The sequence below is a fragment of the Carlito syrichta genome, unplaced genomic scaffold (genome assembly GCF_000164805.1).
Source record: "Carlito syrichta isolate Samal-C Ts95f unplaced genomic scaffold, Tarsius_syrichta-2.0.1 Scaffold6706, whole genome shotgun sequence".
Classification (NCBI taxonomy): Eukaryota; Metazoa; Chordata; class Mammalia; order Primates; family Tarsiidae; genus Carlito; species Carlito syrichta.
Window position 1 is genome coordinate 537,400 of NW_006950802.1, and position 22,013 is coordinate 559,412.

The 22,013-nt window shown below is 41.6% G+C and overlaps 1 protein-coding gene across 1 annotated transcript in view; it reads left to right on the forward strand.

Annotated features, from left to right (window-relative positions):
• Positions 1 to 8,712, forward strand: part of RHOBTB3 (Rho related BTB domain containing 3) — a 70,578-nt gene extending 61,866 nt beyond the window's left edge. The window contains exons 11-12 of the mRNA XM_008050950.2: positions 2,091 to 2,187; positions 8,298 to 8,712. Coding sequence (XP_008049141.2) covers positions 2,091 to 2,187; positions 8,298 to 8,413 — 213 coding nt within the window. The 3' untranslated portion in view covers positions 8,414 to 8,712. The remainder of the gene's footprint in view (positions 1 to 2,090; positions 2,188 to 8,297) is intronic.
• Positions 8,713 to 22,013: the final 13,301 nt, after the last annotated feature.

Genomic DNA, 22,013 nt, shown 5'->3' on the forward strand with positions numbered 1-22,013 from the left:
TGCACTCCAGTCTGGGCGACAGAGTGAGACTCCAACTCAAAAAAAAAAAAAAGAATTGACATGTTAACATATTCTCACACTGTATAAACTTTTTAAAAGAACAAACCGGCCAGGCACGGAGGCTCACACCTGTAATTCTAGCACTTTGGTAGACTAAGGCAGGAAGATTGCTTGAGTCCAGGAGTTTGAGACCAGCCTAGGCAATATAACAAACTAGCTGGGCGTGGTGGCACACATCTATAGTCCCAGCTACTCAGGAGATTGAGGCAGAAGAATCTCCTGAGCCCAGAGGTCAAGGCTGTGGTGAGCCATATAACTGTGCCACTGCATAGCCTGGAATCATCCAGGCTATGGATAAGCAGATAACTGAGACACCCCCCCGCTGCCACCAAACAAACGAAACAAGTAAGCAGCAGATCCTTGAGTTTTTGCCTTAAGATTTGAGACTACAAATCTCTCTTCAATTTAGTATTACTCACTGCTTGTTTAATATTTTTGGGTCTCCTTAAAAGAGCTATGCTTAGCCCAAAGGTGGAAATAACCTAAGTGTCCATTGGAGATGAATGGATAATGTGGTATATACATATAATGAAATAGTTTTAAGCCTTGAAAAGGAGGCTGGTGCCGTGGTTCATGCCTATAACCGTAGCACTTTGGTGTGTGGAAGGCTGTGGTGGAAGTATTGCCTGTGACCAGGAATTCGAGACCAGCCTGGGCAACATAGTAAGACCTCATCTCTACAAAAAATGTTTAAACTAAAATAAAATAAATGAAATTTTGATATATACTACTACATGGATGAACCTACATGGAACTACGTGGAAGACGTTAGACTAAGTAAAATAAGCCATACACTAAAGGACAAATATTGTACAATTTCACTTGTAAGTGTTACCTAGAACAGTCAAATAATGAGAGACAAAGTAGAATAGTGGTTGCAAGTACCTGGGGGGTAAGGAGAAAAGGGGAATTGTTTAATGGGTACAGAATTTCCTTTGGGGGCGATAGAAAAGATCTAGAAACAGTGATGTTAGTTGCCTACATGTGAATGCACTTAATGCCACTCACCTGTATGCTTAAAGATGATTCACATGGTGAATCTTATGCTATGTATATCATAACAGGAACTTCGCAAGTTCCTGTAATCTGCCTTAGTGGTTGGATGGAGCTGTGAGTGTCACAGTATCACCAAGTAATAATGTCAGGGGAGCAGGTTGCTCTGAGATTTCGCTCCTGAGCAGCCATTGGAACTCAGAATGAGGAGGATGGAGCTGGAAATCCTACTCAGGCTAACCTTACATCCCGTTAACAGCCTGTAATCCCGCACTTTGGGAGGCTGAGGTGAGTGGATTGCCTGAGCCCGCGGGTTTGAGACCTGCCTGGGCAACTTGGCGAGACCTCATCTCTACAACAAATCAAAAAATTAGCCAGGTGTGGTAGCGCATGCCTGTAGTTCCAGCTACCTGGAAGGCTGAGGCGGAAGGATCGCCGGAGCCCAGCAGGTCGAGGCTGCGGAGGCTGGGAGCGTGCCACTGCACTCCAGTCTGGGTGACAGAGTGAGAATCCAACTCAAAAAAAAAATAAAGCAACTATTTGGATATAACTTCCTCTTAGGAATATTTACACATTTGAAACCCACACCCTTAGGCCAATGATGTTTCTTTCTCAAAATATTTTTTGGTTGACTCCCAAGGTAAACTTGTTAAGATATTTATTGCTCACCTTACCCTGCTATGCAGACACAGGTACAGGTGGTAAAGTTCATGGCCTTAGATTAAAAGCTTGAATTAAATCCTCAGAAACCTTGAACACACACAGTCGTGCATCTGCTTAAAGATGTTTGGCCAGCCCAGCAGTGGGAGCTTGTTTTTTCTGTTTCTTCACTGAATGGTGTATTTATAATATGATTTGTTAATAATGCTTCCTATTCCTTTCTACCATCATGGTAGCTGAAGGCTGCATCCTGTGTAGACATATTAAACTCGGATACGAGCACTCCATGATTATTCCCCCAGGCCATTCTCTCAGCCTGGTCATCATATTCATGGTCGCTACATGCAGTGCTGTCTCACTTCTCATTTTTCTTGCAGTTTCACCACTCCGATTGCCTTTCAACCTGGCTCCTTCATTTCATTGCCACTAACTACCTCATCTTCAGTCAAAAGCCTGAATTTCAGGATCTTTCAGGTAGATTGTCAATTTCTGTTTTGAAAAGAAAACTTTATGTTCTTTGTTCTTAGATTTGAGATATCATTTGTATAGCGAGTCTTTTTTTAAGTTTTATAAGTGGAAGTCTAATTATGTCGCATAAAACGATAAAGGTAACTCCAATAGAACTTTTAAAATCTGAAATAGCAGTTTTAACAAGGTAAGAAATGTCAATGTAAACATTTCTTTCGAATTATGTAATGTGCCAGTTGAGGACACAATTTATGGTCACCTGTGTTACATAAGCAGCTTGACCTGTGTTACACAAGACGTTTTCTAATGATTATTTTATAGCTGCCGTCCATTTTTAAATGCTTTGCCCGCTCCCCCCCCGAAATAGAGAGAAGGTGGTGAAGTGTCCTCAGGTGACCTCTGGTTGTGATAAACAGTATCTTAGTTTTAACTACCTAAGTCAGAAGCAAAGTTTAAAATGTTTTTCTTATAAAAAAATTTCACTGTTGATAACTATACAATAAATAATTTCATTATACTAGATATCTATATTTATTAATTTATTCATCTATATAGAAGTTCACTAGATTACTTTGAGATAATACTTTTTTATGTATTAAATAGTGTTGTGGAATTTAATGACAGTCATATAATGTGATTTTCAAGGTAAATCATAAAGTTGAAAACTAATCAAAGGGTGAGCTTCTGAATACTGACTGTGTAAGAAGAAAAAAATGAAAGTATAATGGTCGTTTAGATATAGTGGTCAGCTCTTGAATACCTAGCATAGACACAAGGAAAAATCAAGCTAAAAGGAAATGAAAAGTACCTAGTCAGGTAGTTTCAAACTCTGGACAAAGAAGCCACTGTGGAAATCCCTGAAGGTCTTCTGGGATAGGGGCAGAAAATAGAGAGTCAATGAGGAGAGGAGTCAAAGAACGGGAAGGGGAAGAAAAGGCTAAAATTGACAGCTCTGGGGCCTTCTCTCCCTCCTTCGATCCTCAGCAGTTCCACATTTTTCTGCTCTATATCTTAAGGATTCTACATATATTTTACTTTGTAAAAAAGATTCTCCTTGGCGAGACCTCATCTCTACAACAAATCAAAAATTAGCCGGGTGTGGTAGCACATGCCCGTAGTTCCGGCCACTTGGAAGGCTGAGGCGGAAAGATCGCTGGAGCCCAGCAGGGCGTGGCTGCAGTGACCAGGAGCATGCCACTGCCCTCCAGTCTGGGCGAAAGAGTGAGACTCCAACTCAAAAAAAAAAAAAAGAAAAAATTATCTGGTAAAAGATGTAAAAGTTAGCCAGGTGTGGTGGTGCAAGTCTGTGTAGAACCAGCTACTCAGGAGGCTGAGGCTGAAGGACCACTTGAACCTAGAAGTTTGAGTCCAGCCTGGGCAACATAGTGAGATCCAAATAAATAAATAAATGTTACGTGTGTGTTTGTGTGTGTTTGTGTGTGTGTGTGTGTGTAAATAAATCTCTTAGTATCATTCAGCTACTCACTCTACGTTAAGGAAACCAAGGAACGCACAGTTTGTGGCAGTTATATTCAGCCAGTCAACATTGCATGCTTATTGGGAGCCTCCTTACATAGAACTCAACTATGAGTACAGTAGAGAAACTTAATCACATCAAAACAAAACAACAGGTATTTATTATCTACTTGAGCAAGAAAAAAACAAAGTCCATGCATAAAGATAAGGCATGCTTCTGCTTGCTGTTGGTTAAAAGGGACATTCTTACTTAGTGATTTAAGAAGCCAGCTAAAAGTTAAATGAACTTCACTTTGGTCTCAGAGTCACTTTCTTTTTTTTTCTTTTAAAAAGGAAAAGTTTATTTAAAAGTAAATTAGAGAGAGAAAGAGAAGGGAGAGAGAAAATTCACCTCCCCAAGGTGGGGGAGGGGACCAAAGCCAGGAAGCATAGCAACAACCATAGCTCAAAGAGCACATGGCCACACACAGTCTAGCAAGGCAATGTCTCTCACAGCCACTTTTATTATGCTATCGCAGGTCACCTTTACATGTACAAGAAGAGTAAGATTATTTTCCACTTGCTGTCTTGTAGAGATATATGGTGTACTATTATAAGCTTGAGAGAAGGATGCTCTATCAATTAAGTTTTATTATATTTTATTACTTACCCAGTTGCCTCTTAAGTATGTTATGACCACCTGGTGGTGACAAGCAGGGCTCTAGGATGTCACGTGAGATGACAGGCTGCAGAGCTCAGGCTGTGGCAGTGTACTGTTCTGTTCCTTTGATGGATATTAAGAGAATCAGCGGGCATGGTGGCTCACACCTGTAATCCCAGCACTTTGGGAGGCCGAGGCAGGAGAATCTCTCGATCCCAGGAGTTTGAGACCAGCCTGGGCAACATAGTGAAACCTTGTTTCTACAAAAAAAAAAAAAAAAATTAGCTATTTGTGGTGGCACGTGCCCATAGTCCCAGCTACTCAGGAGACGGGGAAGGATCACCTAAGCCCAGGAGGTTGAAGCTGTGGTGAGCCATGATAATGCCACTGCACTTTCACCTGGGTGACAGAGTGAGACTCCGACTCAGAAACATAAGGCGGGGGAGTCAGGAGGGTTCTCATTCCTCAGTGCCTGTTCATCTCCAGGAACTTGCTGTGATGTGACATCCTCTTAAGCAGAGAAAAACAGTGCCTTTGGATAAGGGAGAATTTGCCTAAATCAGCAGTTACAAACTGGCAGTCTGTGGATTACATATAGCCTGCCAAAGGGCTTCCTTGGATCACACAGTATTTTTTTTAAAGTATATAGTGTTGGCATTTTGAAATTCGATGTATGGTCTCTTTCAAAAAGTTGGACAATCTGGCTGCTCTGGGCCTGTCCCACATGGCAGCATTCTGGAGCTGGGCAGTGACTGCCCACAAAAAGGACTGTGCCCTCTGTAGAAGCCCACAGTCACCTCTCCTCTCTATTGCCTTATACCTGGTCCACTTCCCATGGTCACTTGAAGTTGGGAAAGGGTCTTATCACAATTACTTTACAGCTTCCTTGTAGAATCACTCATTTTCGGTTTCAAAAGTTATCAAATTATTATTGGACTTCAACACATTGTTTTCTCTTGGCAGAAAATTTTTCCTTTTTTAGAGGTGTTTAGAAATCAAAAAGTGAGACTGGAAAAGATCTCATGTTAATGCAGTCGTGGATACATAAGGACCCATTTACATAGTTAAATATTAGAGTTTTATGTACTAGACACGTGGAAACAAATAGCGATGCACAGGAACATGTTACCCTTGGCATTTATGGATTCTTTAGTCTCACGGTTAGTTTAATTTAGCTCCATATTGTATTTTGTATTGTATATTATGGGGGTTTTCTTTGTTTTCATTTTTTCTAACTGCCAGAGCTCATCTGTCATAACTTTTCTCGTTTTTTTCATCCAAAGGCAGTTGTCTCATGTTATCTTTGCTTCCTAATGAAATTTAGCACTGATTTCCCTAAGCAGCTAGCTTGTTTCCTTTTATCCAGGTCCTGAAGCTTGGAGCAAAACCTTGTTAATCTATATAAGAGATGAGGTTAAACGGTAGATAGGGAAATAGAAACTGATTTAGTAACAGGAAACCTAAGTACCTGCAGGAGGAGATACTGATGAAAAACAAGCTGATTTACCCAACAGAATCCCAGAAGAGCCTTAGAAAGGTGAGGTGCCAGGTGTTTCAGAAGCCAGGATGAGGCTTAGGGCTGAAAGCAGTAGAATTAGTTGAATGTTGATTACGAAGCTTTTGCCCTCTGGGAGTGATGGCTCATGCCTGTAATCCCAGCATTTTGGGGGGCTGAGGTGAGAGGATTGCTTGAACCCAGGAGTTTGAGACCAGCCTGGGAAACATAATGAGACCTTGTCTCTACAAAAAATAAAGAATTAGCCCGGCACGGTGGCACACTTCTATAGTCCCAAGCTACTTGGGAGGCTGAGGAAGGAGGATGGCCTGAGCCCAAGAGGTTGAGGCTGCAGTGAGCCATGATGGCGCTACTGCACTCCACTCTGAGCAACAGAGTGAGACTCTGACTCAAAAAGAAAAAAAAGGAGAAGCAGCTTTTGCTACATCCCACTTCGCCCAGGCAGGCTGTTGCTTCCCTGTCTTTACAGGAGATGGAAGGGAGGTTTGTTTCTGGAGAAATTAAGCCAAAAAATGTTAACCATACTCTGGATATGGCTAAGATCAGAAGTGAGGAGCTGGACTGAAGTGTGAGGCTTCTGCGAAACTGTGCACTTTATTTAGTGAAACTCTGTCTACCTTTCCATATCCAAGTTCTAGAATTCTGGCAGTTAGGTATTTGCCACCTGACTCCCATACCCTGGGAATAAAACTAAAGCATCCTTCTCTGGCCACAGAGAAAAATGCACAGGTACAATCACTGAGAATTCTCTTAGTGAGCCCAGTAAATACGTGCTCAATCACATAGTCCACCAGTCAGCAGGTCCTACCCATGTCTGAAAGGTTTCCAAAGAACTTTCCAGTATCCCACTCTTAAATTTAAAAGATCATTGAAGATCAGCAGATATTTGAAGCAGTCTCTGACATGAAAGATAGGTAGCAAACATGAAACAAAATAAATAAATGAAGAAGAAAATGAAGTTAGGAACAGAGATATAGAAGAAGAAAAACCTACAACCTCCCTCCCCAAAGAATAAGAGATATCTATCCATAAAGTAGGACTAGAACGTTTTACAAAGAAATAACATTCATAGAGAGATAGAAAGTAAAATGGTGGATGCCAGAGGCTAGGATGAGAGGAAAAGATGGTGTTGTTAATTAATGGATACAGAGTTTTCGTTTTTCAAGTTGAAAAGAGTTCTGGAGATTGGCTGTATAACAATGTGAATGTGCTTAACACTACTGGACTGTTCCTTTAAAATTAGTCAACATGGAAAATTTTGTTATATGTATTTTACTACAACAACTAAAAACAATAAAAGAAAAAAGCTGTTTTGGGAAATTAAAAATCTGACAGCAATAATAATAATAATAAATTAAAAGATAAAGGTAAGAAAATCTCCCAGGAAGTAGGACAAAAAGACTTTGAGAAAAAGGTTTTTTTTCTTAAATTGAAAACTAAATCCAGAAGGTGCAGTATCTGACTACTAGAAGTGCAAATAGGAAGAAAAAAAAAAAACAGTGAGGAGGAAACAGTCAAAGAAATTATACAAGAAAGTTATCCCAGTACTGAAGGACTGGAGTCAACAGATTGAAAGGATTTGCTTAGTTCTCTGCTTAATGAATGTACAAGGGATATCATTGGTACTACAAGAAAGCTGAGTATAAATAGAAAAATCTAAGTTTTCAGGATTGAAATTCCACAGATCACCTACTAAAGACTATGAATCCGAATGGCAGTGGAGTTCTTCCCAACCATGGAAACTAGAAAACAGTAGAGTACTGTCTTCAACGTTCTGAGAGGAGGTTCAACCTAGAATTCTGTACTAAACCAAATGACCAATCATGTGAGAAGAAAAACTGATGATATTTCATCACAAACAAGTTCTCAAAAATCCTTCCTAAATTCCCCTTTTTTAGGAAACTAATGAAGGTTGGACTTCACCCAAACTAGAGAATAAACAAAATGAAGGACCTATAATTCAGGAATGGAGGGATCCAACAACAAGGGATGGAGCAGGTCTAGAAAACAAGAGGTTGCAGCCTGTAATAAGAAGGCGGGTTCCCTGGGCAGCAGCAGTTGCAACAGCAGGAATGCAGAGATGGTCTGATAGCTGTGGTTAGGTGAGAAATAGAACTGAGGGAACTTCAAAGAGTTTGGAAGGTTGAGTCAGCTACTGACTCAAGAAAACTCAGTAAATGAAAAAAAAGAGTTAGTTATCACCAGGAAAAACAAAAGCTTTATTGAAAAAGAAAAGGAAAACAATCAGTTACTCTCTGATGAAGCAGTGGAAAAAATGTATATAATTGTAAATCACATAATAACTGAAATCTTGATGACTGCTACAACCAAGATGGTATTAAATTATTTTGGAAGTTTTGAGGAAAGGGTAGGGGGTGTATAACAGAGTTTGATCTCATCTATTAGAGAAGAAATCAATAGCTGATAGCTTATCTTGATCTAAAATAAAATATATTCAATTAACATTCTTTTTTCTTAAAATAGTGGAAGAACGCAGCTTTGTTGAAAAGCACAGATGGCCTTCGAATATGTACTTGAAGCAACTTGCGGAATACAGGAAGTATATTCACTCCCGGAAGTGTCGTTGCTTAATAATGTAACTTGGAGCTTTTATATACATGTTTTTTATTATGAAAAATGGGATACCTCTGGGTTCCAGTAAAATTCTTATGACCTAAACCAATATGGGCGTTAAAAAAATTGCCATACAGCTTAATATGTTTATTAGTTCCCTTTGAAAAAGCTACTATTGTGGTCTTGAAAGGGAATAAGACATACCATAGACTAAAACTAAGGCTTCACCCTAGAATCTAAAGCTGTCGTACAGCTGTGTGTTCCTTGTAAGATGTCCTGTTGCTTTAGTGATATTAAGACCCCCTCCCAATTAGATGCTTAAATTTTTTTTTTTTTAAATCATATAGGATTATACAGACATTTCATCATGTCTGACTAACTACTCTATTAAAGTAAGAGGCATTTAAAAACCCCGTATAACTATTTCTATAATGAGGAATCTAGGGGAAAACTAATCAGTCCAATGTGAGGTTTTAAAATTAGAAATTTGCCTGTGATTTGGAAAGTGAAATGTCACTTGGTTCACAATTGGTGACAGTGTTTGAATCATTATGAAAAAGAATTCTGTCTTTCATCCGGACAACCCAGCTGAGCCACCTTGTGTCCTTTGTGGGATTCTGGTTAGGCAGCACACCTAAACAGGGCTGGTTTTCTCGGCTTGTAACTTGTGTCGTCACACAGGGCACCACACTTAGAAGGACCATGTGCTTGGTTCAAAACTATGCTGTCACTGTCTCGAAACTCTTAATAATGTTTGAAGAAAGACCCTTCGTTTTTACTTTGCACTGGTCCTCCAAAATTATGTCTACTTCCTGGCAGGAAATATGCTACATCTGTTGCTCAACATCTTTCTCTCTGAAAGCAGAAAAGAGACACTCGATACCAAGGGAGGACAAGGAAGCTTGCTGAAGGGAAGAGGGCATAGTGGAGGTTCTGCCTCTGGAAGGTCAGCACCACCCAGGACCTCCACTGCCAACGAGGCTGGCCAGGGAGAAACACATTGTATTGTCTCAGCTTTAAAACACTCACAGTTCTGGCTCTGTCACAAATGAACAAACACTTTCTTGATCATTTTGTAAGACCAGGATGCTGATAAGAGTGACTGGCCAGCCTGATTTTAATACCCGCTTATAAAAATGCTCACATGAAAAGATTCTCTAGAGAAAATTTGCTATCAAAGATTCAAGACGTGTGTGTGTGTGTGTGTGTGTGTGTGTGTGTGTGTGTGTGTGTGTACACTAAGATCAGGATGTCAGGCTTGTTTGAGTTCTCTCCAAGGACCACAAGGCTATCTGATAAGGAGTAGCATGAATCTTATCCTTCAAGATTACTCAGTAATAAAGACAGGATATAAATCAGTCTTGTTACATGTAGAGAGAATGGACTGAGATAGAAGACAGAGCTAGGTTTTCTCTTATCACATGTATACAGAAATAATTACATCAGAAACTCACAAGCACAGAGATTCCCAGATAAAAACAGATTACTAAGTTATTGTGAGCATTATTTTCATCTGTAATTCAGCCTTGGAATACATTTTTCTTTGAATTTCCAGTGACTTTAGAGTATTCACAGTTTTCCCAACTTTTCAAAGAATTGATTAAACAGTTTCATACAATAGTATTAGGCACCACACAGTTAGCCCTTGTATGTATACCAACATTGTCAGAGTGAACCAGTAAAAATTCCCTATAGATATGTTCCAAGAAACCTGATTTTAATTATACTGTGTCATTGAAGAGTACTAGAATTATATTTTTTGTATTTTAGTCACCTGAGTTAATCAACTACTGGTAAATCCCATTTGACAAGGATTAGCATGGTAAAGAATAGACTCTGGTAGATGTCTAGAAATTCATTCACCTTTAAGAACTTTTCAAATGCAACAATAACCTTCTGTTCTCCATAAGTGTATTCTCACCTGTATGCGAATTACATCATTTAAAATCCTAAATCAGTAACTTTCAATCTAGAAAACTGAAAAATACAAGTTGTGAAGCAAAATAAAGTATTTTCTTGAGAATACTATGAAATGTTTTAATAGACTGTCAATGGCTCTCTTAGGTTGGTAGGCCTGAGTGGGTGTTGGAGTTGAAGGCTGGTGCTGTTGACTGGAGCACTTAATTTTGTTATGGAAGCTCTTTACCACCTGGGCGTGACTCAGACCCCCAGAGGTCACAACTCACCAGAGCTAGTCAGGGCAGAAATCCAATTCATGTTTAAATTCACTTGGATGTAGATGTTTCTATAGCTTTAAATTAACTCAATTAAAAATAACAAGAAATTTTTTAAATGCTAATGAACTATCGTGGAGAAATGAGTGCTAGTGTTGAGTTTGTTTGTTTGTTTTTTTAATGGAAAGATTATTTCTAGATGGGTGTGTGCTTCATGCTGATCTCTGCTTCCATGTATTGGCCAATCATTTTAATTAGAGACAACACAGTATCAGTAGAGCCAAGGCCTTTTCTTTCTGGGCCAGGTTTTCACCCTATTTAACCCTTTGTATACTTTTGACTACTCTGTGTTCATATTAGAGGAAACTAGATTTGTAATACGGAACTTTGAGCAGTGTAACTGCAATTAACACTGTCCAAGCCAGCATGGTGGCTTCCTATTGGGTAGCAGCAGAAGGCTGAAGAATTGGAAAAATCTGACTTCCAAGACAGCTAAACTTTTCAACTGCAATTTTAAAATTACACTACACTGAATAGTTAATCGGACAAAAATCCTCAAAGAGTACTTTATTTTATTTAAAGATCGGTGTAATTCAACCTTTAATAATTTTGCAAAGAAGGGTATGTGTGTATTTTAATATAGCCTGACCTGAATTTATATGTTTTTAGTTTTAGTATTTAACATTTTGTAACAAATAAACCTTTTTTAAAAATCAGTTTAATGATGTTTCCTGTAGTTATTTTTACCTTGAATGTTGAAATGCTGAAATGATTTGGAGAATACTGCCTTGTACTTCTCAAGCACAGTTCTGTTTCACAGATAATTTCTATTATGTATACGATATTGAAAATGTTGCTGATATTATAGAGGACTCGTGTGTGAGGAGATAGAAAAATTTATATTACTTTCTGCAGCTGATACCAGAATTTCTCTTAGGAAAATAACCACTTTTTTGTGTGTGTGTTAGTAATTTAGTGCCACCTAGCCAGCACTCAAGCCTGCAGGGGCTCACATATATGTTAAATAATTACCAAGGCAATTATTGGTAATTATTTAACCAATAAATGTGAGCCCCTGCAGGCTTGAGTGCTGGCTAGGTGGGACTAAGACCTGAGAAGTGAAGAAGCTGCTCTGCATAATAAAAGGATAAGAATCTGGAACTTCCCAGGACTGAGGAGCCTGGATAGAAGAGGGAGAGAGACCAGGCAGCCATGACATGAAGATGGATGGTGTATAATGCAGCTCCTCAGAAGGTTCCCAAGTTGTCAATAAAACCTTCTAACACAGGGCTCACAGTTCCTTTGGAATTATGTTCCAGATACAAATCTGATCTGAGCACACACCTTTCTATAAGACCTCCATTGCCTATAGAAAAATCTCCACAGTCCTCATTGCCAGCAGATCTTTTATAACATGGCCCTGTTTTTCCTGCCTGGAAACTCCTCCCTATGACAGAAAAGCCACCCCCATCTTGACACCCTGGATGTCTATTTGGATTGTTGACACACTAGCTCACCTCATGGTCTTCCAGTGGCTCTGGTTGGGTTGCCATTCCCTGTCTACTTTGCAAACTCTTCATACTCTGAAAAGCCCAAAGAAAACATCAGTTCCCGGCTGCTTTTTGTGACTCTCTAGGAAGAATTCATTACCTCTGCATGCGTCCTTCCTTAGCTGTCTATCCGTACCTTTGTGGTGGCACTTACTATGGTATTTGGGTCTTGGTGGTCTCTACCGGGCTATTGCTTGAGGGCAGGGAACATATCTTGATTTTTCTTTGTGACCCCCTTCCCGATCCTCCATCAAGCATGGGGCCTGGTACAGCGTGTGTGTGTAATAAAAATGACACTGAAAAGACCAGATTGCCCCCCAACTGGAACAACAGTCACAAACTTGCAAATGCAAATAGAAAACATGCTCCCACTTGAAATAGCTTGCCCTGTGCCAGGAGTAGCCGAAGTCAGCAAGCACATGGGACCTGTGATCCAAGTGGCCAGCTGCCTGGGGAGTTGAACATATAGAATAGAAAAGAGATAAGTGTTTGCCTATTGAGGGAATCAGAACATGAACGAAATGATCCTTGGAGACACCTTTGCCTGGGGTCTCCACTGGAGGCTGGACAGTCAGATGGGATGAGGGGACAGAGTTCTGGTTGGGCATGGTAAGGGGAAAAAGGCTTCCGTGTGACACAATGTTTGCTGTATGCAAATACTCCTTTAGCTGCAGGCAAATAACTCCCCTGTGGAAATCGTTTTCCTGCTCTATTGTTCCAGTGTAATGTTCAGCAGTGAGCTGATGATCAGCAAGAGCATGAGTGTCTGGCATTCTCTCACCTGTACAGAGCAAAAAGCTCTCTAATTTCCTCCCATGTAAGAAAACAGCATGCAATTTAGTGGACACAATATGTTACTTTTTTTAAAAAATTAAGTAGAAAGGAAGCTGGCTTGGTGACTTATGCCTATAATCCCAGCAATTTGAAAGGCCAAAGTGAGCAGACTGATTGAGCCCAGGAGTTCAAGAACAGTCTAGGTGACATAGCAAGACCTCATCTCTACAAACATGAAAAAAATTAGCCTGGCATGGTGGCGCACACCTGTAGTCCCAGCTTGAACCGGGAAGCTCTGCTATGCTCTTGCACTCCAGAACAAACTAACCAAAACCAACATATTAGCTTTCCTTAAAGGTCGAGCTTTGTCTCTGACTGATGTCTTAGTGCCTGTCTTGTTTCGTTCAGACCTGAAAGAGTAAGGCCAAAATGGAATGATCTTAAGCCATTTTGGCACTGCCTAGTTGTCATATTCTCTGAACATTACCTAGTTTACCGTCTAATCACTAGCCAAGGACAGAACTGGTTTCCCAGAGGTAGCTATCAATAATTGTTTTACAACCCCTCCCCAGCTTGTTTTGTACTAATTAACTTTTCTATTTCAAGCATTTGCATAAGAAAAAAATTAGCCTAATCAACCCTTTATGACAGTGACTAACACAGACCCCATCAACATGGTAACAGTCATGTGACTAACCCACTCATCTGCCTGCCGCCCATCACCTGCCCATCACTGGCTGTCAGTATCTGTCCTCGTCCGCCCCTTCATGACTTGAAAAAGACTACACCCAGTCACCTTAATGCCTGCCCCCATCAAAGGAAAGGTTTAAAACCATTCAACCTCAAGCAACCATTCGCCACTGCTTTGCTAAACTTTGATCTGCCACATGGCTCTTTGAGTTATGGCTGCCATGTTTCCTATCTTTGACCCTCCTCCCCTACCTTGGGGAGTTGAATCAATCTCTCTCTCTTTCTCTCTCTCGTTTACTGTCTAAATAAACTATATTTTCCAATCTAACTTCTGTGCAATTCTTTGCCTCTTACGCATGGCGCTGGATCAAAGAACCCTCTCCCCACCTCTGTCTGTTCTGACCTAACATTTTGGAGGCTCTGCTGGGATTTTGACCTAACAAGATCCGTGCAAGATGCTGCTTCTACCCGTGCTACCTACATTACCTCTAAAATGCTTTTGCTCTTAATATTTGTGATCTGTAGGACTCCAAAGTTTCTGGTGGCATGATCTCTGTCATGTCATGTCCAAGCACAACAGTTCAACAGCCAGAAATTACCAAAAGGGTTTTATTGATTGATTGATTGAATTGGAGTCTCACTCTGTTGCCCAGACTGGAATGCAGTGCACGATCACAGCTCACTGCAGCCTCAACCTCCTGGGTTCAGGCGATCCTTCTGCCTCAGCCTCCTGAATAGCTGAGACTATAGTTGAGTGCCACACACCTGGTTAGTTTTTTGTTGTTGTTGTTGTTTGTAGAGACGAGGTCTTGCTATGTTTCCCATGTTGTTCTTTAACTCCTGGACTCAGGCAGTGCCCCCGCCTTGGCCTCCCATACTGCTGGGATTATAAGCATGAGCCACCACGTCTGGCCTTCCTACTTATATGCTTAAAGTAGTTTATTCTGGAAATTTGAGCCCCACAATATTTTTTTGTTACAATGATAGCATTTGCTACTCTCTCAGAATATACTTTTTTTTCCTCCTGAGATGTCTACCTTTTTCTTATCTTCTGATTTTCAAAAAATATTCAGCTGCTCTGTAAGAACTGTAAGAAATATTGGAGCTCAGTCATACATAAATCATCTTTTCAAGCCCTAGGGTCTTGCCACACTCAGTTTGGTTAAACCAGTTTTTTTATCACAGGAGTTGTGGAGTTACTAAGTAACCACTATCCTTACCTAGGCTGGCTTGGAACTTCTGAGTGCTTTTTCCTACCTACTCCTGGCTGGAAGTATCTTGCTTTTGCTTTTACTTTTAGTAAATTTGAGGCTGTAGAAAAAACATAACCTCCACGGTTTTCATTTTCATAAAATTAGAACTTATGTAGGCAATTTTCATTTTTCTAGAGATCTCTTTTCAAATTCTCTCCATGTTGTTGCCTGGGGCACTCTCACCATCATTCTTGGGGCTTCCATTCCATTGATTAGAAGAGGAGTAGGACTGGTTTTCTAAAATTTACAGTATTCACTCTGGATCAAAGAACCCCCTGAGGGATGAATTACTTTAGAAACAATAAGGACATTTTGGTTTGGAGTAACTGCAGACCAAAATCCTTGAGAGACTACCTACTGGAACCCCTGGCAACAGGTAGGAAGGATGATTGCAATGCTGCAGTGCTCTGGTGAGCAACAGTTGACTAGGTGGAGCAACAGTTAAGGTAATTTCCCTGGCAAGAATTCATATATAAAGGTGATCATTTAAATCACATAAATAGGTCAATCATTGCTATCAAGTATTATCTGGGCATTTTCCTAGGCTGGATACTATCACCGCCACCACCACCACCACCACCATTACCTTCAACACCAACACCTCTTTGAGAACACTCACAATTTTTAGTAAATATAATAACAAAATCTGATCCCGCCTAGGACCTCAGTGTTAGTAGGCATCAGGTGGCCCTAAGCCCCTACAGGGTGTCAGTCTGGACATACTTACATCGATTTCATTTTCATGTTTGCTATTCACGAAACGTCATTCTCTCAGACATCCACGGAAGTTGGGCCATCACTACCTCTTGCTTTGTTTCTGTATGTCTTCTAGCACTATCTCTGAAACATAGTTGTTGCTTGGGAAAGGTCTGCTGAAAGTGATATAACATAGTTCATGGAGAACTCCACAGAGCTACTGGTCTCTGAGTGGTCACGTTGACTGTTAATGGCCCAGGTGTCCCATTTCTGCCTGGGGCCCAGGAAACTTGGCCAGGAGAGAGCCTCAGGAAACACCAGAATTAGATGCAGGATGAGGCACCACCCCAAGGGATTTCATGAGCAGGGCTTCGGGGAGGAACAAGTATGGAAGGGCAGGAGGGCCACATGAGACACCCCACGAGTGACTTCAGGAGACTTTGGGACCTGTGTTTGAGGCAGACTGAGGTGTTTGTATGAAGTCTATACGTAGCCTGGTAGCTCATTTCAAAATGCATTTGAATCATGTTTTTTCTCTCTCTCCCTTTCCTCCCTTTTCACACCAGGCACTCCCTTGCATTATCTAATTATGTGCTTGCCTAGAGGTTCTGGAGGCTAATCTTGAAGCAAATTGGATGGCAGTGGAATTCCCAGCCCCCTCCCACCCCCACCTTCAGAGGTCATTTTAAAGCTGCAGTTAATCTCTGAGATTATACAGCTCTGAGTTGGTGCCACCTGGGCAGATGGGACCAGAACTCAGGATAGCCATTGGAACAAGCCACATAAGCCAGCACCTATGGCTACTCTCACATGCTCCCCACAACTGGTTTCCCTTCTTAAGCTCCCACACACAGGCCCAAAGTGGAAATGGCCTGTGTGAGGCATAAACCTGGCCATTTCCCCAACTGCCAGCTTTTGGAATAGTCACTTTTTTTCTACCATCTAATCTCTTGAGTTTGGCTTTGGGTGGCGAGTGGCCGAACTTGCAGTCAGTTACACATAAGCTGGTGAGGCCTGAGGACCTGGAAGTATTCCCGATTTCAACATCACCATTGATTGTGCTCTAAGGGCCAGACCTTTTGCATGCATTATTTCCTTTGGAAGAGAGAATACAGCACAGGACAGAAGTCTACTGTTCATTATTGAGTCATGAAGCCGACTGCCTGAGTTAATTCAAATCCCAGCTCTGTGACCTCAGAGAGGTAAAGCTGCCTCTCTTTGGACTTAGTTTACTCATTTATAAAATGGGGCTAATGGACATAGTGTCATTAGAAGGAATAAATGAGGTCACAGGCATAAAGAGCTGAAGCCGGTGCCTTGCAGAGTGCTATGTAAGTCTTATGACCATCATTATCATTATCATGACATTGTCCCAGCAATCCCGTGAGCCAGTAGCTGTCACTATTTTCATTCTAACATGAGCACAGAGAGTGACACTCTAAGGCCACATGATTAATAAGTGGCAGAGTTGGGAAGAACTCAGACCTGACTCCAAATCTTACATGTTCCACTCACTAGCAAACGGCCCCCCACAAGCATTCTAAGAACAACATGCAACAATCAGCTAGCACCAACACTGAGGCTTGTCTCCGAAGGCTGCTGCCCTGCTGTCTTTGTGCAGTATGAGGAAGACAGGTGAAAACTGAGCTTGTCACCGGAGACGCACTCCTTGAGTTCACTCATAAGGCTGACTCCAAGATCAAGGAGTCATCAAGGTCATCCTTCCTCTCACACTTTCATCCTCACCTTCCTCTCAGGAAACTGCTCCAAGGTCTAGTCTGATCATGATTCTTCAAACGTTGTGACTGGTTAACACACCAACCTTATGGTTAATATTATCCCAAAACAGTTCATAGGAAAACAGCTTGCTCTGGTGGGAAGTGCTTGGGGTGGGGGCAGTGGTTGCAGGGCTGATTCTGCTCCCACAGTCAGGGAGCAAGGTTTCTCTGCTAATCATCTTTAATTTTAATTTAATTGGTTAATTTCATTTTTTATTCTCATAAGAACCCAGGCTGGAGAGATTTGCCTAACTGTAGTCACCCAGCAAGAAAATAGCCTACAAAATTCAAATCTAGATCATGTGGCTTCTAAGCCATAAGAATCTATCCTTGGAACAGCAATTTTAGATTCTAGGACCAGTCCTGTTAGGAGATAAAGATTCTCTCTTTGAATAAAATGTGCTTCAATAAAGTAGCAAGGGAAGGAAGGAAGGAGGGAAGGAGGGAGGGAAGGAGGAAGGAAAGGAGGGGGGAGGGGAAGAGAAGAGAAGGGGAAGGAGGGAGGGAAGGAGAGAGTGAAAGAAAGGCAGGAAGGAGGAAGAGTGAGAAGAAAGAAAAAAAGTATGGGTAGCTAGAACAATGTGTTCTGACTAACCACTATAGACCGGTGACATGAGACATGAGTTCATTGTAGACCAACAGAACTGGATAAAAATGAAAAAAATTTGTTTCTAGGTAAGTGCTTCTCATATTGCTTTGTGAATTTTTTTTTTTTTTTGGTTGCAGTCTCACTCTGTCACCCAACCACTGCAGCCTTGACCTACTGAGCTCAGATGATCCTTCCGCCTCAGCCTTCCAAGTGACTGGAAGCATAGGCATGTGCCACTACGCCTGGCTAAATTTTTTATTTTTTGTGGAGACAGGGTCTCGTCAAATTGCCCAGGCTGGTCTCAAATCTCTGAGCTCAGGCAATCCTTTCACCTCCACTTCTCAAAGTGCTGGGATTACCGGCATGAGTCACTGTACTTGGCACTTTTTAAAATATGTGTCCTTATCTTAGTTTTATTTTTTTTTTACATATATACAGTTTTATTCAGATATAATTCACATACCATACAATTTATCCATCAGCATGCATATTTCAGTAGTTTTAGTATATTCTGAGTTATACAACCACCCCCATGATCAAGTTTAGAGTTCTCATCACCCCAAAGACTAACCCATATTCATTAGCAGTCTCCCTGCTTCCTCTCAAGCCTTTCCCTCAGCCCTCTGCAGCCACTAATCTTTCTGTCTGTATGGAGTTGCTTACCTTGTGATCTTCTTGTGACTTTATTGCCCATTCCCTTGTGACATCCACAATACAGCCTCATGACCGAGGGAATCCACAATTCAGAAAGAGCAAGTACAAGCACCTTATTGTGTTTGCTTTTGGTAATGGCATGCTTGCTGCTGTTAGCAGAGTTTTAGGACCCATAACTTTCCAGAAGAGTTCAGGCCAAAGGATGCCATTTACAAAATTGCTAATGTTTTGGACTGTGTTGGTCAACCAGCTCAAACAACTCTTGGAACAGACTGCGGACTACAGTGATGCTTGAATTGAACCAGCAGACGAAGATTTTGGTGGATTTTGTGACATTATATCAGCTGAAAATGTAAATACATTAGAGGATACTGCCATAGAAGAAATACCAACCATTGACATGATGCACCTGTTCAGCGTTTGTCAGGATGTGAGGACTGCTCTGATAAAATAACATGGGCCAGGTTGGGTGACTCAGCCCATAATCCCAGCACTTTGGGAGGCTGAGGCGAGTGGACTGCCAGAGTCCGTGGGTTCAAGATCAGCCTGGGCAACTTGTCTTTACAATAAATAAAAAATTAGCCAGGTATGGCAGCAAGTGACTATAGTTCCGGCTACTTGGAAAGCTGAGGTAGAAGGATCACCGGAGCCCAGCACGTCAATGCTGGGGTGGCCATGAGCGTGCTACTGCACTCCAGCCTCGGCGATGAAGTGAGACTCCAACTGAAATAAAAAAAAAAGAAAGAAAGAAATAACATGGACTAGGTAGCTTATATATAACAGAAATTTCTTTATCGGAGTTCTGAAGACTGGAAAGTCCAAGATCAAGATGCTAGCAGCATCTGTGTCATGAGAGGACCTGTGTTTGTAGGTTGTCCCTTCTGACTATGTCCTCACATGGTAGAAAGGACAATCTAGCCCTTTAGGTCCTTTTTAAAAGGGCACTAATCCCATTCATGAGGTTTCCATCCTCACGACCTAATCACAATTGCAAAGATGTGGAATCAACCTAAATGCCCATCAACTGATCCATGGATAATGCCAATGTGATATATATATATGCCATGGAATACTATTCAGCCAGAAAAAGGAATAAAATAATGCCTTGCAGCAACTTGGATGGAATTGGAGAATACCATCCTAAGTGAACTAATGTAAACATGGCATGTTCTCACTTATAAGTGGGAGCTAAACTAAAGTTCTGCAGAAGCATAGAGAATGGACACTGGGAACTCAGAAGGGAAAGGGTAGGAAGGAGTGGAAGGATGAAATATTACCCATCAGGTACAATGTGCACAGGTGAGGTGGTAGGGACACTTAAAGTCCAGACTTTGCCACTATACAATGCAACCATATAACCAAAAACTATTTGTACTCCCTAAAGCTACTGAAATAAAAATTATAAAAAGGAGGGATAAAAAAAAAAATTTTTTTAAGGGCACTAATCCCATTCATGAGGGCTTCACCCTCATGATCTAATCACTTCCCACAAGGCCCCACCTCCTAATACCATCACCTTGGAGGTTAGGATTTCAACATATGAGTTTTGGAGGGACACAAACATTCAGATCCTAGCAGCATCCTTTGCATGAAATGGTGTCAACTTCCAAAAAGTAAGCAAGGATTGGCAAAGGGGAGAGAAGTGAGAGGGCAATAAACCAGCATTTCCAATGCGTGTGCCCCTTAAAACAAATTCTGACAGGTGTTTCTTTGTCACAGCTTTGGAAATTCACATTATACACCAACATCCTACAGGCTCTGGCAAGTTCTGAGGTCAAGCTGTCAGCCTGAGGATGCTGGCAGAGTCTTCACCAGCCTGCGTGGGTGGTGCCTGCTGAGTAGATCTGTCAAGCCTGGGGACTTTCTAGTGCTGCTGCCTTGCTCTGGGCTGATGTCCACGACAAATCAAATGTTCACTTCTAACCCAGTACAGAGGCTGGTAGCACAGTATGTCCTGAGGGGCCCACGGGTAAGACTGGATTTAGGGACTGGCTGAGGATACCTGCTACACAACACTACGTGGCCCATCCCCCTTCATCTTTTCATGCTGGAGGTGCCCTTCAGGGAGTCTAGTTCCCACCATCCATCCCATGTTGCCTTCCTATATCTCAGCAAAGGGAAAGAGGCAAACATTCATGTGCTTGTGGGGTTCGGTGAGGCTAAGAACATCTGTTTTTAAAGTTTATAGGATAAAAAGCAAGGCCTGTCAAAGCGAGCATGAGTCCTGCAGGTCAGTACTTTATGTAACCTAGCAGTTCCCAAACTCATTGAACCATGGAACCCCTTTTTTCATAGAACATTTATTAATGTACCCTTGAACCAGTGCTCTGAAGAACCTACTCTGGGAAATACTGAGCCAAGACACAGTCTACTTTGGAGAAGAATCAAATCATTTCTTGAGGTTTGGCTCAGTGCATGGAGGTCCAGGGAGGTCTGTCAGTGGTTCCATTGGGTCAGGAAACACAGGCCCCTTATGGTGAAAGACTGAATAAAATGCAGGGTGGTTAAGAGTGTGGGCCTCCACCTGTATTCTTTAATTCTGCCCTCCTGGGAGTGGCTGGTCCTCTGTTCCCAGAATGGATTCTCTGGTCCCCGTTTAACACCTGTGGTTAGAACCCAGGGCAGGTTATGTTAAAGATCATCCATGCCGGCTGGGGTGCTATGGTTCATGCTTGTAATCCTACCACGTTGGGAGGCCAAGGTAAGAGAATAGTTTGAGCCCAGGAATTCAAAACCAGCCTAGGCAATATGACGATACCTAGTCTCTACAAAAAATAGAAAGAAAAAAAAAAAAAGCTGGCACCACAGACGGTGCATGCCTGTAGTCCCAGTCACACGAGAGGCCAAAGCAGAAGGAACATCTGAGTCCAGGAAGATGAGACTGCAATGAGCTGTGATCATGCTACTGCCTTCCAGCCTGGGTGACAGAGTGAGACTCTGACTTAAAAAAAAAAAAAAATCTATGCCCAGTTCTCCAGGATGACTTGGAAGAATGAGAAGAAGTGCAAAACCCTCACTCTACACACAACTTGTAATTTTATGTGTGAAGTGGTCCAAGTTTCACAAGGCACATGAGAGAAAAGGAAGAAGATAGCTGCTCTGCTCTCTGCTCAGAACAAACCCAGCTCAGGTCCCCAGAGGCTTCTCTGGCACCTGGAAGGAAGGAGTCACATGCACAGGAAGGGCAGAAGGCACTGATGCCCAGGGTCCCTGTCACACAGCGTCGTGCACCTTCACTGGCTCCCCACGTCCCCTTCTTTTCTCTCTTTCCTTCGGCTCTGCACAGCTCACCAGAGGAGCTGTCTGGGAACAGGAGGTATAAAAGTAGGCATAAATATAGACACCTGTTTAAATAGTATTTGTGCTTAAAGGGACCAGGCCAGAATTTCCTTCCACTAATGAGCAAGATTAAATTCTGCTACTTCAAACATCTGGTGTATTTAGTAGGAAAAGATTGCTATTGATATG